This window comes from Halyomorpha halys, unplaced genomic scaffold (genome assembly GCF_000696795.3).
Source record: "Halyomorpha halys isolate HHAL.00 unplaced genomic scaffold, Hhal_1.1 Scaffold297.1, whole genome shotgun sequence".
In the NCBI taxonomy this organism is placed as follows: Eukaryota; Metazoa; Arthropoda; class Insecta; order Hemiptera; family Pentatomidae; genus Halyomorpha; species Halyomorpha halys.
The window spans coordinates 895,210-914,163 of record NW_027109687.1 but is presented as its reverse complement, the minus strand read 5'-3'; the positions used below and the strand labels follow the sequence as shown (position 1 = coordinate 914,163).

Genomic DNA, 18,954 nt, shown 5'->3' with positions numbered 1-18,954 from the left:
AAAATATTTTTAATAGATGGGGTGAGTGCATATTGAAACAATTTCTAATCATTTCAGCAGGCATTCATTAAATCAAGCAGCAGATAGTATGAAAATGTGTCGAACTGCGAAAAAAAGTTTTAAGAATCGTGAACTTCGTAAAAATTGTATCTCTTGTTTGAATACAACATCAACATCAAAAAACGTATTAAGGTTGAGTTTTTTAAATTAACGTTAGAATGTTATGCTTGTTATTAAAGAAAAAATTGTTTTCAAAAATGAAGTCCTATGAAATTATATTTATATTATAATATTTACTAGCAGACTCGGCAATGTTTTGCGATTGCTAGATTTAGGGATGTAGTGATATGTATTGACCTTCTAACCATTCTGGATATTATTAAGGTTTCTCGCCATCTGTCCCGATACCTGGCCAAGGAGGAATATCTTTCAAGGAACCTTTCACAGTATCCCTGGATATGTACATACCTGTGTTTATTTGCCACAAGGGTCCCCAATCAGAGCTATTAACACTTTAGGGTTACTACAAAAACGACAGTTTTGGACGAAGGATCAGAAGCCAATTAAGCAGGTACAAACCCTTCTCTTTCCCAGACATGTCAAACTTTCCCACCCTCTCTCAGGCCTAGAGGGGGCGCCTACCTAGGGGGCGTTCTGTCACCAATGGCCAATGAGGAGTTAGATTAAAAAAAAAGGTAACGCCCTAAAAGGGAAATGGGAGAAAAGGGGCAGGACAACTAGACCAGGAAAAAGGGCATGGAAGCAGAAGAAGCGGCAGAAGTAAGAAGACAAGCAAGAGAAGAGGTCCTGAGAAGGGCTCTTCAGAAATGGAACTCCACCGCTAGACAAAGTCCTGAGAACGGCTATGAGACCTGGACGCCATTCATCCCTATGAACAAGATGACACGTTACTTACACGCACCACCCAAATCAACCAACTCAGCACTCATTCAGATATATATTAGGTGATAATGTAATAATCGATATTTTATGGCAAACCAATTATCTGAATAATTTCATTCATATAATTTAAATCATATCAATGTAAATAAATACTTTTATTCCTTGATATAGTTTATCTACTATTATATTACCCAATACCACCGTTCATTATATTATATCAATAGTGGTAACAATATTTTTTAAATACAAAGGTATTTAATTGGTAACTGGTAAACACACAACAAGCATTTGGAAAAGAATCCAATCATAATAATAGTTTTGCATAGCCTTCAGCGATTATCCTGACATCACGACTAAATCCCGAACAGTACAAACCAGTAGATAGATTAATTGAATACAACTGAATGGTATAAATTAATATATTTAATTATATACACATTTGATTAATGATTGAATCAATTGCTTATTATATCTATTCAGTTTATGGCGGTAAATAAAATTAAATGGTAAATCCAACCCATCTGCACGAAACTTTAGAATGGTTCCGGGCTCTGTAATATGCACCAAAGAGCACAAACCGAATATAATTAAACAAACCAGAACAGAAGATATTTAATAAAAAAATATTTAATAGAATCAGTAATATTTTTTTGTTATTCTACAGATAGAGACAAATTGATTGGCTTATTGTCTATAATAACGACAAAAAAAAACTTTCTGATCTACGCGCTAAAAATGCTTTTTTCCCTCCCGGGAAAATCCTTAGCACTTAGCAAAAAGGTCCATCACAATCGGATGAACGGTATAGCGGCGCATAAAGTACCAACAAATATTGGTTTTTTATTTATTAGCTAAAACATATAGGTTCTCTTTATCATATCAACTTATAATGTCCATCAATTTGAAAATAATTTAGGTATATCAGCTGGTTAAAAGGAAATTAGAGAGGTCTCGGCTTGAAAAGTTTCAAAAAATTATTTGATTTACGTAAAACATTATTGAGAATAAATATATGAAATATGGTTTTTATAAATGTCTCACAAAGTTAATTTATATCAAACTCAGAAAGTTGGCTTATAAAACAAAAGCAATTACGTGAGTTAAAGTATTGTCATCCTCAGCACATCCTAAAAAATCTGACCAATAAATTTTAAACTTTGGATTTACAATTGTAACGAAGTTTCCGATAAATTTAATTTCAGATTGTACAAGAATAAGCGGGGTAAAGGACTTTAATTTCAACCAGCTTATATAATTATATATCTTTTAGCGATTTGATTGAAACCAACGAATTATTACTCATACATTAATATCGTTTACCATATAGTTGAATCCAATTAAAGAATATCGAATAAATTTTGTTTTTGATATTTTTTTTTCAATTTTGTAATATTTTCTCTTACAACAATCGTTTCTATGAATACTCAAAAAACTCTAAAAAGTATATAATCCGTTTCTGTACTTATATTAATATATTGTGTTAATATGAAATTACATAATTATTACTGAAACATGTAATGTTCATTGAAATTTAAATTTACTTGTTAGGAAGGAAGGGAATCTACAAAAAATATATTATATTAATACATCTTAATATCCAATAATCTGAACAAAACCTTCATTTTTTTAAATTTATTTATTTAATTATTTTAATCTTAATTGATTATTATTACCCGTTTCATTGACTGAGTATCTTCAATTGATAAGTATAGTTTTTATTTAATTATCTTTTTTTTTAAATAAAGCAATATCACAACTCCAGAAGATTTTCATTTTGGGTTTGTAAGTGTTTTTTTTTTTTTCATTTGCGCTAGGTCAAAATTTAAAATTAGGTTAAGTTAGAATAGGAATATAAAAATTAATAGCTTCTTTCTCGTTATTCCTATAATAAGAATAATAATACATACTTTATGATTCGGTTCCGTACTTACATTAATATGATCAGCATTAAAATTTAAATAGGGAAATATCTGGATGAAAAAGCCATTATTAATTAGGGTTTGGTCCCACTGTACGCCATTTCGATTCACCAAGGCAGGTTGACTCTTGACTTAATATGGAACACACAAGGAGAGAGGAATGCGTTTCGTCTCTTTTTTTTGTATTTATGTCGTGTTTTTTAAGCGAAAGCCAAACCGATTTTCTACTTTGAATTACTCAGTTGAGATCCCATGAATGGGATGCATCTATTTAAGAAAACTGATAAAAAAATATTATATATTTTTAAGTATTCTCGACGTTTCGCTGACGTTCGTATTTTACAGCATCTCATATTTATGTACATTACCAAATATAATAAAATTTTCAATACATGAATAACTAAAACCATTACATTAAAAAAATAAATAAACAAATAATCTTATCCTTTAGGTTTACATATGGCTATACTTGCATATCCACAAACTGGTCGGTTGTTAGTAAAGTTTAACATTTATGAATATTGAAACTTGGAAGTTGTCGGATGCACTGCACTACACTTGCACGTTACGACTGCAAGTAGATTCCGCCCTATGCATCTATTCATATCAAGTACACAGAGATCCTTGCATCTATGAGTCTAAACATGAATAAAGTAAATTAATATTTTGTCAGGAGAGTCTTAAGTTTCGGTTGCAGGAGGAACTCCGCTACTACGCTGTTTCAATATTCATAGAATTCAGCTTCATTAACAACTCAAGTAGTAGTTGAGTAAGTTTGTACATTTCGTCTTACAGGACGGATAGGGTAATTTCCATAGTGTTTTTTCTATTAAATGAAACATACATTTTTTAATTTATTTGTTGATATTTACAAGTTTATTAAAAATATAACAAGTAAATTTGATGTTAGTTATACAATGACATGACACAGACATTTGAAAAATCTATTCATTAATAGAACTTCAATGACAGTTCTAAAGTAGAATAACAAGTGGGTATCTTCTTTTAAGACGCCTAAAAGGATTATCAGGTAAATGAAGAAGCTATGTTAGAAACAATTGGTTGGTGGTAGAGGAAGATTGTCATGGAAGGAATGGGTATCTGGTTCTGGCCAAATCGGCAACATATGGAACATGATCGATTTGATTTGAAACGAAGTATGGAGCATTAAGGATTTTACGAAGGATTTCCGATTTACTGATCAATACGAGAGGATAGCTAAGTGGAGCCCAAACAAAAAAAATTTTTTTATTATAATTTAAGCTTCAGCACCAAATTATGAGTTATAAATTAATAAACAAATTTTTTTTTCCTATCTCCTAGAACAAATAAAAACAATAAATTACAAATATATACAAAGAATATGTACATATGCCGGCGATGTACATAATTTTTTGTTTATTGTGATTATCGATGACGAAACGATTCAGATATTACTTGAATATAACAGTGTATAGATATAAATATTTTTCAATATTTGCATACCACTAAATAATCATTCGTTGTCGTTCAAAACTATTCAACGAGAAGAAGATATAAACTGTTCTAAATAATATTCTACAAATTGTGTTATTATTAATATTAAACATACCTTAATCGACATATTATTGTTTCGGAGAGCACTGAATATTAATGCCCCATTAAAGCATTTGATTATTCCGTATCAGAGAGCCCTACGCATATTGATAGTATTTATTCAAAAGATGACTATGTCAACGTAAACGTCTAGATCCATGTTTTATTACTCATTCGTGTCGAGTTAAGCCTACCACGCAATCGCTAGTTTCCGTGTTCGTAAATATATCAATATCATTCGTTTCAGTGAATTTATCAGTCACAGTTATCTGCTAAATCTATTTGTGCTTCAGAAGTTACTGACATAACTTTTAACGGGAGCCCGATTTTATCATAGGCCAAACGTAGCAGAACTTATGAAAGGTGATCGCGTTTATATAAATAATATCTATATTTACAAAGACCTAGATTCGCTATTAGCCCAATATAATAAATTAAATGATTATTTAACTAATATGGGTATAATTTTTAAGCTCATACTTTGTTATAGCTCTTATGTTGATGCAGTATTTAATGACACCGATTCCAGCCAGGGCGGTGAAAAAAGTGAGACTAAGAGCAAAAAAAAAAATATATATGTTCAATGGCTTCCAAAATTAAGTTTATGAAAGCCCAATGAAGTCAGCAGTTTGGTCATTCATTACGTCAATTAATATAATTTTAATAAATAAAAAAGCAACGTAATTATTTCAAACTTACTCTTTTATCCAGTAAAAATTAAATTATATTAAGTGAAATAAGGTTACTGAATATGACTCTATAATATAAAGGCTGCTGCCAAGGATGGAAGATGACAGTGATAAATTATTATGTGGGTGAGAGGATATCGTTAATTAAGGATTTCTTTTTTTTTTAATGGAGTAGCTATGTCTACTGCCTTCGTTAGTGAAAAATGATTAATTCAAATTTATTTTAATTAATAAAAAAAAATACATTTAGTCTGATGATAACCTGATAACAGCGGTTATCCACAAACCTTAACACATAAGACCAAACATACCGCATCCTCCTTTCATAAAGTTAACTTGAATATATCAATAAATTATGATGCAATATATGACCAACAAAAGTCAATTTTGGAGTTTTCAAGATTTTAACGTTAAGGGCTGTTTTGCTTTCATGAGCTCATCAGACTAAGAACGGACAAGTCAATTAAACTTGAAAGATTTATACCAACCAAGTATCTAAATTTATATAATCTAGGGAGCTAAACTAGGATATGTGGTTCTGGCAGGCTAGATTGGTCCGAATACACAATGGCGTTCAGTCACAGTCACCTAAAATTACATTGAATTTAACTCGAAAGTTGCATTTTAAACTGAAGGCTCACTATAAACCTCTGACCTAATTGAATAAATATATATGGGGTATAGTAGATCGGGTTCATTTCGCGTTACGACGTCAAAGTCGCCAAAAATAGAATTTATAATAATTCAAAAAGACATATTTGAGTCGAACTCACACTCATCTCTCGCTCCAAAAAACATTAAGTCTCCGAAACCATTTTATTAAAGATTTGTAAAGTGTCTGAGTTTATTGTTAGATCAATTGTACTTTCTTGTGTTAGAGCTAAAATCATTGAATTTTGAGAAGGATTGTTTTCTAAATAACTGGCCAGGATGAATCGCATGTTCTAATGTTGGATATAAAATTTTAATTACTTTACTAATGATCTATTGAGACATTCTTAATTATTTATCTCATGATAATTTAACCTGTAGGATTTGTTCCACACAAATTACATTTTTTCTGCCAATAGAAGTTATAAGTTATATCTTATATTTGTTAAGGATATTAGCTATTAATCAGTTGAGTATCATCTTCCCCAATAATTGGGTAACCAAGCTCCTCCTCTCACGTCTTTCCTCTCCCCCTCCAAAAAAAAAAAAAAAAAGTGTACGTTGAAAAATCCGCATTGATTTTGTTTTAACCGTTATAGTTGTAACCTATTTCAAAGAAATCTCCCATCTCCTTAACTATTAAAGCGTTTTTGATACAATTTTTAAGATACCGTAAAAGTGGATTACTTCGTTTTCATTATTTTTTATTAATTTCTACGATTATTTTTCAACTGAGCTTTGCTACTACCAATCGGAACGTGAAGTCTTTCTCTTTCCCTTCCAGCTCATTTGCGCCTTTAACGAACATTGGTGTGCCGCACTCAGTTACACAAAACTTTTAATGTAATGAAGCAATTTAATCTCTTAAGGAGAAAAGTAACTCACTTCTACGTTATTTAACAGCTGGTACAGAAACGCAAAGAACACAAGGTGGTTTGTTGATAAAATAAATTACTGATTCCAAGAAGGCAACTATATAAAACAAAATTCGAGCATTGTTCTTTGCTATGTTGTGCAAGGTTAAATCTTTAAGTTTGTGGTTAACTGATCTTTTGCGAGGGGTATGTTATAAAATATTCCTATTGATAATAAAGTCAGCCATACCTATATTTAAAATTGGATACAATTGAATCATCGGCACTAAGCGGCTGTATAAGTATCCCTGTACACATACAGGTTATTTACATTACATATTTACAGCCTTAAAATCCCCAAATATACATATTATTAACAATCAAGAGAAACTTTATCAATATATATCATAAACATCTTTAATTTGGTTGATTTTTTTTTCTTTTTAGTGTGTTTAATTTTTTATTATTAAATATCAATTAGAAAGACTAAGGAAAACATTATGAACTACATTAAGCCCACCTACATTAATATCAAATTATATAATAATAAGAAAAACATATTACAATTTTATTCTATGGAAATATATTTCACTTCTGTATTTTATACATCTATATTTGAAGTCATCTTCGACCTAAACCTCTCCTTGAGTAATCATATTTCCCAGATAACACGTAAATTCGTACCTATACTATCTATTTCAAAGACTTCTTGATTCCATCCCTCAGAATACACGTCAGATCCTAGTATCATCTATCGTATTCCCCCACTTCGACTACGGCTGCTAAGTCTACGGAGGGCTGTCTAGAGATGAGAGTGAATATACCCATGAACTGCTTCAAGAGAATCTTCGGGTTTTCCTGGCGCTTTATCTAGTGGATAAAGTGGATTTATCCTACTCCCGAAGGCAATACCTCCTTGGTATTTTTCTATTCCAAGCCTTTAAAACCAAATGATCTACCTACATCCTAGATCTCCTCACTTTGTATCCATTCATCTATTTATTAAATACTCGATCCCAACTGACTGATTTTCACATGCCTCATTGAACCGCTCCCATCTGCGAATCTCTCATACGTACAACTTGATATCCTAGTTTTTAAAATTAAGTTTCCTCTTCCCGTTAAAAAAAAAAAAAAATGCAAAAAAGGTAAAATATAAGAATGTCGCTATATTTTGCTATATAAAACAGTATGGAAAATAATTGAAAGAAATCAATGTTCTTGCGGCAAATAATGAAAAACGGAAGGGTACTGCGTGGTCGGAAGGGAGGAAGCAAAGGCACACAGAAATGATGAGAAGAAGAGAGGGGGGGAAAAAAGAAAAAATAAGGAGTGAAATATAGTAATATTCACGTAGTCTTCAAAGTTCCGTGAAAAAAAGGAAAAAAAAAAAAGAATGTCGTTATATTGGTGTTAGGAAGTGGTTGCCTTTAGCAAGGTTTAGTATTTGTGAGAAATTTTAACAAAAATTCTATGTCCCATACAGTGTATAATTTAGAAATGATACTATATAATATGACATGATACTATAATGATATGATACTAATTCTTTGGAAGAAACTAATTATACCACAAATTTTATAAATATCAGTTCCTCCCAGGTATTTGAAAAGGGTATGTAGAGGGAGCTCATGAAGTATACGTGAGCTCTGCGTGAATAGAACATTCATTATTTGAAGTCATTCCATAGAACCTTCGCCCCTAGGACTATTTACAAAAGCTAAATCGATTGAATTAGACCCTTTTCAGGGGTCTCCCACGGCTGCTTTTCAACGATATTCATGGTATCGTTCTGTTTGATCAAGGTCCAAGAAACCTTCACAGCCCATTGAGATTTCCAGTCTTACCTTTTGTACCAGACCCTATTAATACCTCCAACGAAGGATTTTTGCCCAGCTATTTATATCTTTCTCCCCTTAAAATTACTCACACTATATTATTAGTACACAATTACTCAATTATGTATATTATTAGAAAAAATTATTCAATTATGTACATTATTAGTACAGATTTATTTAATTATATACTATTAGAACAAAACTATTCAATTATGAACGTTATTAGTAGAAATTTATTTAATTATATATTATTAGAACAAAATTATTCAATTATGTACCTTATTAGTACACAATTACTCAATTATGTATATTATTAGAACAAAATTATTCAACTATGTACGTTATCAGAACAAAATTATTAAATTATGTACATTATTAGTAAAGATTTATTTAATTGTATATTATTAGAACAAAACTATTCAATTATGAACGTTATTAGTACACAATTACTCAATTATGTATATTATTAGAACAAAATTATTCAACTATGTACGTTATCAGTACAAATTTATTCAATTATGTATATTATTAGAACAAAATTATTAAATTATGTATATTATTAGTAAATATTTATTTAATTATATATTATTAGAACAAAACTATTCAATTATGAACGTTATTAGTACAGAATTACTCAATTATGTATATTATTAGAACAAAATTATTCAATTATGTACGATATTAGTAAATATTTATTCAATTATGTATATTATTAGAACAAAATTATTCAATTATGTACGTTATCAGTACAAATATATTCAATTATGTATATTATTAGTACAAAAGTATTCAAGAAATGTAGGAATCGATTGTATCTAATTTATACATTTCAAGTTTGCATTAACTTGTCATTAATGTGATTGTTTTTTAATAACAAAGTTTCTTCAAAGGACATAAGTATTACAGAACGATTTGAAAAGAGACCTGAAACATTAATTTACTAGACATTTAAGAAGGCATTGAAATGATATTTTACCTGCATTATGCTTCTGGTATATTACGATCAACCGAACGATGGTTTTTTTTTATTAATAAAGATTGTTGATTGACCGATATTGTTTTCAACGGACTGTTCTGATATCTAACATGAAAATTACCAACTAATATTTTGTTTGAAATTTTGTTCATCCAGTAGCTCCACAGGGTGTTCAGCTACATCAGAACAATATTTCGGAGTAAAAGCTAAAGTGGATTTAAAAAAAAAAATTTATTGATAAAATCCACTACTTCTTAATTGGGTAAAAAAAATAAAATGATCACTTTCTATATCATTTTTATAGTATAAAGAAATAAAATTCATAACGTATACGTAACGAAAACTTAACGTTTCGCGGTTTTAGGGAGGTATTGTATAAAAATTAAAAAAAAAAAAGTAATCAATCAAATAGTGAAAGTATAGGATAAAATAAAACTTTATTCGTCAATTATTTACTTCAAGTACTAATATTCCTACAATCATAAAAATAAATTGAAAATTATCAACAATTTATAAATACAATTAAAACCTTATAATCAATTTTACTTCATTTCGTTAAGAGCATCTGTTTCTTTTTTGAAATATTGTCATATACTTACATTAACTAAATTTACAACACAGCATTGTTTAAACAATGTCGTTCACTACTCATACATTCATTTGTCTCTTTAGCTCATATTTAAAAAATAAATAGATGTACTTAACGAAAATGAGGTAAGTTTGATTATAAAGATTTAATTGTAAATATAAAAAATTATTGATAATATTAAACTAACTGTAATTATTTGAGGAATATTAGTACTTGAAGATGAGGAAACCCGAAAACGCTGTACAAACAAATACAACAGAAGTTTTTTCATCTCAATATCTTAAAAAACTGATTGATTTCCTTTTATAGCTGTAATGAATAACGAATTATTTAAAAATATATCTGGTTGTATTTCATTGTATTTGTAATGCATGGCAAATGAAAAATTTACAAAATAAACGAAAAAGTGGCATTTGTACTTATGAAAACAAAACTTTGAAAACGTTGTGATAAAGTAACTTTTTATAGAGAAGTCGATTTGATGTATGAATTTTTTATGGTTTTAAGTTGCAATTATATAATATCTGAAAATGCAACGAAATTAATTATAATAAACAACAGAGCAAAGTAGACACTGCAAAAGAAAAGCAATGAAAGGCTGCAGACAGAAACAGAAAACCAACCAACCTGCCAGACAAAGCAATTCATATAAAGAAACGAGTATTATTTTTATGAGATTCCCTTAAAAGCCTTGATGCCTGTAATCGCATGAAATTAACCATCTCACTATTTAAATATATAGAGTTTCACTGCTTCGAACGGTTGTAAAAAGACAACGCTGAAGTCCTTGAAAGTAACTCTGAACACGCTTTAGAAATCTTCACACCGCAGTACTTAAAACTTTAACTTGTACTATATTGGTTTAACTCACCGGATTTAATTAATATCATAATTGAAACAAGTAAGAGGTTGATCTATAAAGTTTAAATATTACAAAATAAAGTTCAATAATTATAATTCTATAAAAATAATTCTAATTCAATAAAAATCATCTTCAATGTTTTAAGTTTGGTTAAGACATAAAAATAAATTATTTACTATATAAGTTTTCTTAGAAAATTTCTAAAAACTTTTTTTATATAAAAATACTTAAAATAATATAAGACAATATTTAATAAAGTTCAATTTATATATGCATAAAATTTCAATTTTATTTTTTTTTGTAATTTGTATATCTTAATTAGGATGAATATAATACCTTTTTTATTTTTAATTATCAGTTTTTAGATCACATGGAATATAACTTTTTTTGAGTAACAAATCCATTTAAGTGATAATCAATATATATAAAAATGTAAGTTATTTAACTAAGATTTTCGAATGTTTTAATTTGATTTACACGATTTATTTTTAAACGTTAGCTGTAATCGTGTGAAGGATCTTATTTATTGAAATCCTGGATTTATCCAGTAGAAAAAAATTAAACTTCATTGGACATTGCTCAAAATGTATGTATGGAACAGTATGATAGATACTGAAATTACCTAAACGAAGAAAAAAAAATTACCTTAATCGAACGAGGATTAACAAAGATATTGAGAATTTCTATATCGCCTGTACATATTATGACGCATATTAAACATTTCACCCACACTTATTAAAGTTTTGTTGTACAATGTGTGAAGGTTTTCACAGAATTTTGTTTACTTGGTGTAGTAACTTGAGGAATACACATCCTTAGCACACTCATTTGTAAGTAATTTTAAATTAAGTAAATTTAATTTATAGATCCTTATTGGGTTAATATTAACAGTAAGACAATAAGCAATTTTTATATTGCACTGACACCATAACTGGAAAGATATTGACAAAGCATACATGATATTTATTTGTTTAATTTAATATGCCATCACAATAAATAAAGCGGTAAATAAAATTGTGCGGTCTAGATTGACTGATCTCAGATTGCATCTCACACAATTATATGTTGCGTGTTCGAGAGTCGGTAAATAAGACAATATCTACTCACCTAATGGATAAATAAAAAATATTGTACAGCCATAAGCATAGTGATATTAAACTTATTAAAAACATGTGCTTTCGTTTTTATTTCCTCCGTGTTCAATCAGACTGAGCCGCAACAACGCCCCCGGGTACAGCTAGCCCAATACTAAACCTATTAATGAAGAAAATTAGAAAATGGATTTATTTTAATGTAACACCTCAATTATTGTCAGTTATTGATCTGCCACACCATTTTTTTATTTGAGTTTTTATATTTTATTTTATTTCCTTATTTATACTCATCCATTTTACTTATCATAATACATGGGACACCCAAAAGATATAAATTGCCCACATACTCAACAATATTTACAGCTGAACTTCAGGCGATTTCAACAGCACTTCATTTATGTATAGAAAGTGAATACTCAAACATACTCATTTGTACAGATTCAATGTCTGCACTCCAGAGTCTATCAAACTTCAATCAAAGCGGACCTACGATAGACAAAATTCATAACTATATAGACATGCTAAAACATCATAAAAAAAGTGTTTCCTTTCTCTGGACTCCAGGGCACTCAGAAATAGCTGGAAATGAGGCAGCGGATAAAGCGGCTAAAGAGGCTGCTACAATGAACGTTCCACTACTCCAAATTTACGAGCCGAAAGACATAAAGGCATTTTTAAGGAACAGAATCCAAAAAAGTTGGAATTCAATGTGGGCTGACGTACCACTCACCAATAAACTAAGAAATGTAAAAAAAAAACACGCAAAAGTGGACAAGTGCTATAAGGGGAAACAGAAGAGAAGAAGTGGTTGTTGCAAGAGTATGAATAGGACATTCCAAATTAACACACCTCCACTTAATCACAAAAGAGGACCAGCCTATATGCCAAACCTGTCATTCCCCATTATCGATAAAGCATATAATTGAAGAATGCTCATCATTTCGTCAAGTCATCGAAAATATTAAAATTCCTCATACAAGAGAATTGGCCCTTAAAGACTCAGCAGAATCCATAGACAAAATAATAAAATTTCTGAAAGAAACTCAACTTTATACTAAAATATAATCCACCAATACCGACCAGTGTAAAAAGGAAATAGTCTACGTTCAACTATCAAATGTCAAAGACAAGAAGATAGATGAAGTAAAAAGGGTGTAATAACCTAGATGTTGATCGCCCTGAATAAAAATCTAATCTAATCTAATCCATTTTACTTTTCTCATGTATAACCCTTTAATAAGCTTATTGGATCCATACTATAGAAACAATCCCTCATAACAAGGACTTATCAAATAAATTAAATGTAATACATATGAATATCTCTAGATAGTACATACCTGCCACCGGAGGAGCCGAGGTACTCCACATGGGCCCGGTACTCTATCCTGGTGGGGCGGGGGGTGTACCTGTGGAGGGGCCGGAGGTAGCGGGGCGGAGGGAGGTAGATGTCCCTTCTCGAGTAGGGGTCCAGGTACCGGCCGGTGTTGAGGGGCGGCGCCGGGTAGCGAGGCACGTACCGCTCCACCGGCGAGTAGCGGTCCGTCGGGTAGCTCTCCCCCATACCCCCCTGTCCACACCTGCAACATTAACAAATTCTTTCATTAATTATAAAAACATTATGTGTGTTCTAGTGTATATGCATATATTGTTATGTATTGACAATAGGAACATATTTTAATCAAGTGAAAACATTAAATATAATATAAACTAATTAATTAGGTAAATAAATTTAATTTTAACATATCGGAACATTGATATGAAGTGACAAAAGTCATAATCTGTAGTAAAACGTGAAGGTGTTCTTTGGCACTACAGCTCGATATAGATCTAACCTCCTGTTTAAGATTTCCCTCTGTGTTCCGGCCCTTTACCACTGCTCTCCACTTTTATACTAACATCCGATTCCTGCCTTCCTGTGTCACATAATCCTCCCATTTGAGTTTTGGCCGTCCAATACCTCTAGCTCGGGGGGAGGTTTACTTCCAAGATTTGTTCCATATTCATCCGGGCAACGTGCCCAGCTTAGTGAAGATCTTTATAAACCTCATGATATTAGCTTCCCCAAATAGCTTATATATTTCTTCATTTTCCTAGATCTAACAAAAATTCATCGATGTACTTTTTTCTTAGAGACTTACTTGGAATCCACACACAAGACTGAAACGACAAGAAACTGCTCGTAGATTCCAATTGCTACAACACTTACTTGACAATCGCTCTAAACTTCCCATTCACTACAAAAAATTAGTATACACTACGATAATCAGACCAATTTGGACATATGGAATTGAGCTCTGGGGCTCGACCAACCATCAAATTCTTCCCGCATCCAATCGTTACAATCCATAATCCTACATAAAATCCTTGATGCTCCTTATTACGTCACAAATAAACTCATTCACAAAGACCCTAACATCCCATTCGTTGCAGATTTGACCCAAAACAGATATGCGTCTTTTCATTTCAAACTCCTTAACCATCCTAACCCATTAATTCTTAATCTTTCATCCTTAACAATCCCTGATAATCCTCCGAGGCGTTTGAAAAGAACATGGCTACGGGACCTTCTAATTTAAATTAATGTTTGAAGTACCATCAATGGGTGATTCCTTCCCAAGATTTTCAACTGTATATGAAACATACAACATATTTACTTATTGTATTATTGTGCACAGTTGTAAATTACATTAAATAAATAAAAAGAAACTACTTTTTTTCTTAAAGATGGGAGTTTCATTGTCCTTGCCCTTCGTTTGAGTCTATCTCTCCTTGCCTTACTAACCTGATCGTTTTATTGGTGTACTTCCAAATTCTTGAAGAGTAATATTAAGCTCGGGCTTCTTTATGCTATTATAGGCGGATTTTGAATGTACAAACACATGATGTGTTGTCATTCTATATTCAGATGTCTTTTCCAATATCATCCTATGGTTGAAGGTCCGGTCAGTTGTTGATTCGTGAAGTAAGTAGAAAGTAAAAACCCGAGATAATTGCCAAGCTACTTTCGTTTAGGAAGGCCAAATACCTGTAGTATAGTAGTCAAGTATTCCAAGTACAATGTTTGGAAAGGATCCTCAGAAAACAAATTTCTGATGCTGTTTGCAACAGATCCAGAATGTTCAAGAGCCGAGCTGACAATGTCTATCCCACTTAGAAATTAAGAAAAATATAAAAAATATATATGCAACAGAAGAGAAAAATTGGTCTATGGGGAAAGACTTGAATAGGGGTTCAAGAACTCAATCAAAGAACACTCGAGGTGAAACAGGTTGACCGATAATTATGTTTCCATATTATATATAATATCAGTAAAAGAGTTTCTATGAAAATAATATATTGAACAAATAACTATTATAAACTAATAGTTAAAAGTAATATGAATTCCATTTCTATATTATCCATTAAATATATATTCATTTTTAGTTTTAAAGTAGATAAACAAAATTAGTACTTTTTTAATTAATAAAAAGTCTAGGTAAAAACAAATTTTAAAAAATTTAATATTTTAAAATTAATTTTTAGTCAATATTGGTTCAATAATACTTTATAGGCCATGCAAATCTAAATGAATTCGTAAGAAATATAGTTTTCGAGCTAATAAACCTTCAATTTTCAATTTTTCTTCCATAATTGTGAAAAATCAAGTTTTTTTTTGTGTGTAAATTTTAGAAAGTTTATTATTTATTATTAAATAATAAGTTATCAATGTAGTATACAAAAGGAGGAGTGGAGGTCTGTAGTATTATATTAGACCGTTTCTAGGATGTTTTTAATCCAAAAGAAAAATAGAAAACTTTAAAGTTCGTTTTATTGCCATTGTTTCATTTCAGCTCTCCCAAGTTCAAAGAACATGATGAAAAAAAATTTCAACATATTTTACATTTTCACACGTTTCTTTGTTCTTTTCATCCTCCACCTTTTATTTACAAATAATATATCCGCTTATATCACTTCCGTTGTTGGAATATCACTTCGATAGTGTCCGTCTTCAAGGCGTGCATCTTAGTGTCATCTCTCTTGAGTAACTATAATGATGGTGGCTGAGGCCCCTTTCGAAGGGTGAGTGCCCAATATCAGTCCAAGTGCTAACCGTTGTGGTACTCCGCAAATGGTTAGAACTGGAGTCTTCAAGTGTTCCAAGAAACAAACGGCGTTCCAGTGCATTTGCTCAATTTTGAAGGTTTATAGTTTCGATGGATGTTGTCTAATTTCATACTTCATTAGATCCCGGTCTCCGTCGGTCCTTAAATTTCTTTATATGCGTAAACCTATTTTCCTCAACACATATATTTCGAAAACGAGTAAAATGGAACTGATCCGTCAACTACTTCATTTACGCGAGCGTAAAGGTATTATCCTCGAAGATTTTAAAATAAAAATTAATAGAGAGAGTTATAAAATTCCTAAAACAGAATTTATCGTTATTGAAAAACAGTTGCAAATAGATTCAACCTTTAATTAAATAAATGCAGTTTACATTTAAATTAATATTTTGTTAATTAGAAAATGCAACAGAGAAAGAAAATTAACCTAATTCTTGAAACGTACAATGCCAAACACTTAAAGATCTGTTTATACACGTTGAAACGTAACTGCAAGATGTATACAAATAAACCCATTTGAAATTATTCTTTGGCGCTAAGGAACAACTAGGTAAGTCATATAAGAAAATAATTGTTTCACGATAATAATAATAAATTATAATAAAAAATAGATTATTTTAATTTTAGTTATTAATTTAATATATGGATATACTGTTCTGAAAACTACTGAAATTATCTGTCATGTTTTATTCGGCAAGCATTGGTTTATTGAGTATTATTAACAGTGTTTCTCTTTACACTGTGTATGTTGAATATGGCTGCGCTTCAAGAAAATCTAAAACTTAATCTAACATTTTCTATGGTAAATCTTTTTATCATCTACCACTTTCAATCTCATCATTATACAGACAATCAGAAGTATCAACAAAACAAAGTAAATATCATCTAAATCTGACGAATACTAGCAAATATAATGGATTGACCCATGTTTATTTTAAAACAATATTCGTAAGTTCCTATGGAAATTCATTTTATCTGTATCTTTCTAAGTAATAAAACCTGGCTCTGTGGATTTGTAACCATTCACTTACTGTGTTATTGAGCACTGTATCTCAAAAACGAACGAAACTGAAATTATTAATACTGGTAGTGCAAAATATGTATTGGATTTCAAATAATCTTAATAAAAAATTAGTTTTTTAGATAAAGTTGTAGCCACTCATTTGAAAGGTAATTTATTTTTCCCCAATAAATCATCTGACGTGGACCAGTATCACTGATACTGGATTATTATACCGATAGAACCCGTTATATTTTTATCTTCTTAATGTACAAAAGTACTGATACAACTCATTCACTAACTTAATGATTACTATATCTAAATATAGCAATGTTTGAGAAGGTTAAATTATTAATGGTGGTTCTCTTTATGGTATAAATGTGTGATAATGCTGGATTAAAAAAAAACCGACTATTATGTGGTTTAAAAATAAATATTTGTAAAACAAAGAGATATAGGGTAATTAAAACCGTCCTCAGACCGAGATTAACCACTAGTATTCTTAGTAGATAAACCGAGATGAATTCATTTCGACAGATGTTTAACAGTTCTAAACAATTACGAGATTGAAACAGTTTTATTTTTTTAATTTAACATTTGTATGTGTTTTTTAGGCATATGTAATTTATTTGTAGTCTTTATTAATATTTCCTCATATCATTTTTTATTTTCTTTGATTATATTTATTTAAATCTTATTTATATAAAATTTTTACAAACTTTACATCTGTAAAACACTTTGATTATTACTACATATTATAGCAGACTCGGTAAAGATTCGCAATTGGTAGATTTAGGAACCAATATAGACTAAATGAACACAATTGAAACTTTGATATTAATTATTGTATTTATTTAAAATTATTTACAATATTTTCTTTTTCGTAACATCTTTTATTTATTTATTCGTATAATACATACATACATATTACAAGGATGATATATGTACACAAGTGAAATATTGCCTTGTGGCTTTGGAAGGTTAGTAGCAGGGTCCAATTAAGGTAATAAGCTTTTTTATATCAGTTTTGGAATATTAGCTTAAAACGGGAAGTCTCCTCTTCCTTTAAGATAGTTTAATCGAGCAATACTTAAAAAGCGCCCAGACAATTAGAGCGTGTAGGTGTGTAGGTGTGGCCGATGTACGACATGTCACAATCTCACAAGAGATCAAAAAACAAAAAAAAAGTATCTTAACCGAATTTTCAAAAATAAAAAATTTTTGTTTAAGATTTTAACCTAAAATGATTTCTTCTGAAAAATCAGAAAAATAGCAATAAGTTCAATATCACTCAATCAAGCTACACAAAACATAGAAGTGGTTTAGGGCTCTATAAGCCACACCAAATGCTGTAAATTGGGCCAATTAAACAATTAATTAGAACTGGGAATATAGAATAAAACGTTGAAAACCATTTTTCTTTATTTGAAGCCAATATTTCGCCCTTTTAAGGCCAATTATGAGCAGAGATTCAGCTTTTCAACGGTTTTATACAGTAGGATTTGGATAAACTTCAGAGTAATTGTAAATGATTGTATGAATAATTATAAAAAAAGTCTGTTGTAAAATAAATAATTGATGAACTGAAAAGAAATTGACATTAAAGTAGCCTCTGAGCATACAGGTCAGAAACCGCTGAATAAATTCATAATAGAGAATGATATCACTTATTACATAGTTCTTTTTTTTTTTTTTTTTTTGTAATTTGGTACTAGTTAACCGGCAATGATTACTAACTGAACTATTGCTAGATTCGAGCATGTACGACATATAAATTGACTGAACACAAGTAAGCTGCCCTCCCTAGAAGTTCAAAAAAATTTTAATCTAAGAAATAAAATATTTTTTCAGCAAATACTAATTGTAATAACTAATAAAGCACTGCGACAATTATATATATA

General features: G+C 30.3%; 1 protein-coding gene across 4 annotated transcripts in view; it reads right to left on the bottom strand.

Moving 5' to 3' along the window:
• The window catches only part of LOC106680884 (inactive rhomboid protein 1), a 388,358-nt gene that overhangs the window by 242,491 nt on the left and 126,913 nt on the right, over positions 1 to 18,954 (bottom strand). For all 4 annotated transcript variants that reach the window (XM_014420878.3, XM_014420879.3, XM_014420880.3 and 1 more), the window contains one exon: positions 13,288 to 13,527. In XM_014420878.3, coding sequence (XP_014276364.1) covers positions 13,288 to 13,511 — 224 coding nt within the window. In that variant the 5' untranslated portion in view covers positions 13,512 to 13,527. The remainder of the gene's footprint in view (positions 1 to 13,287; positions 13,528 to 18,954) is intronic.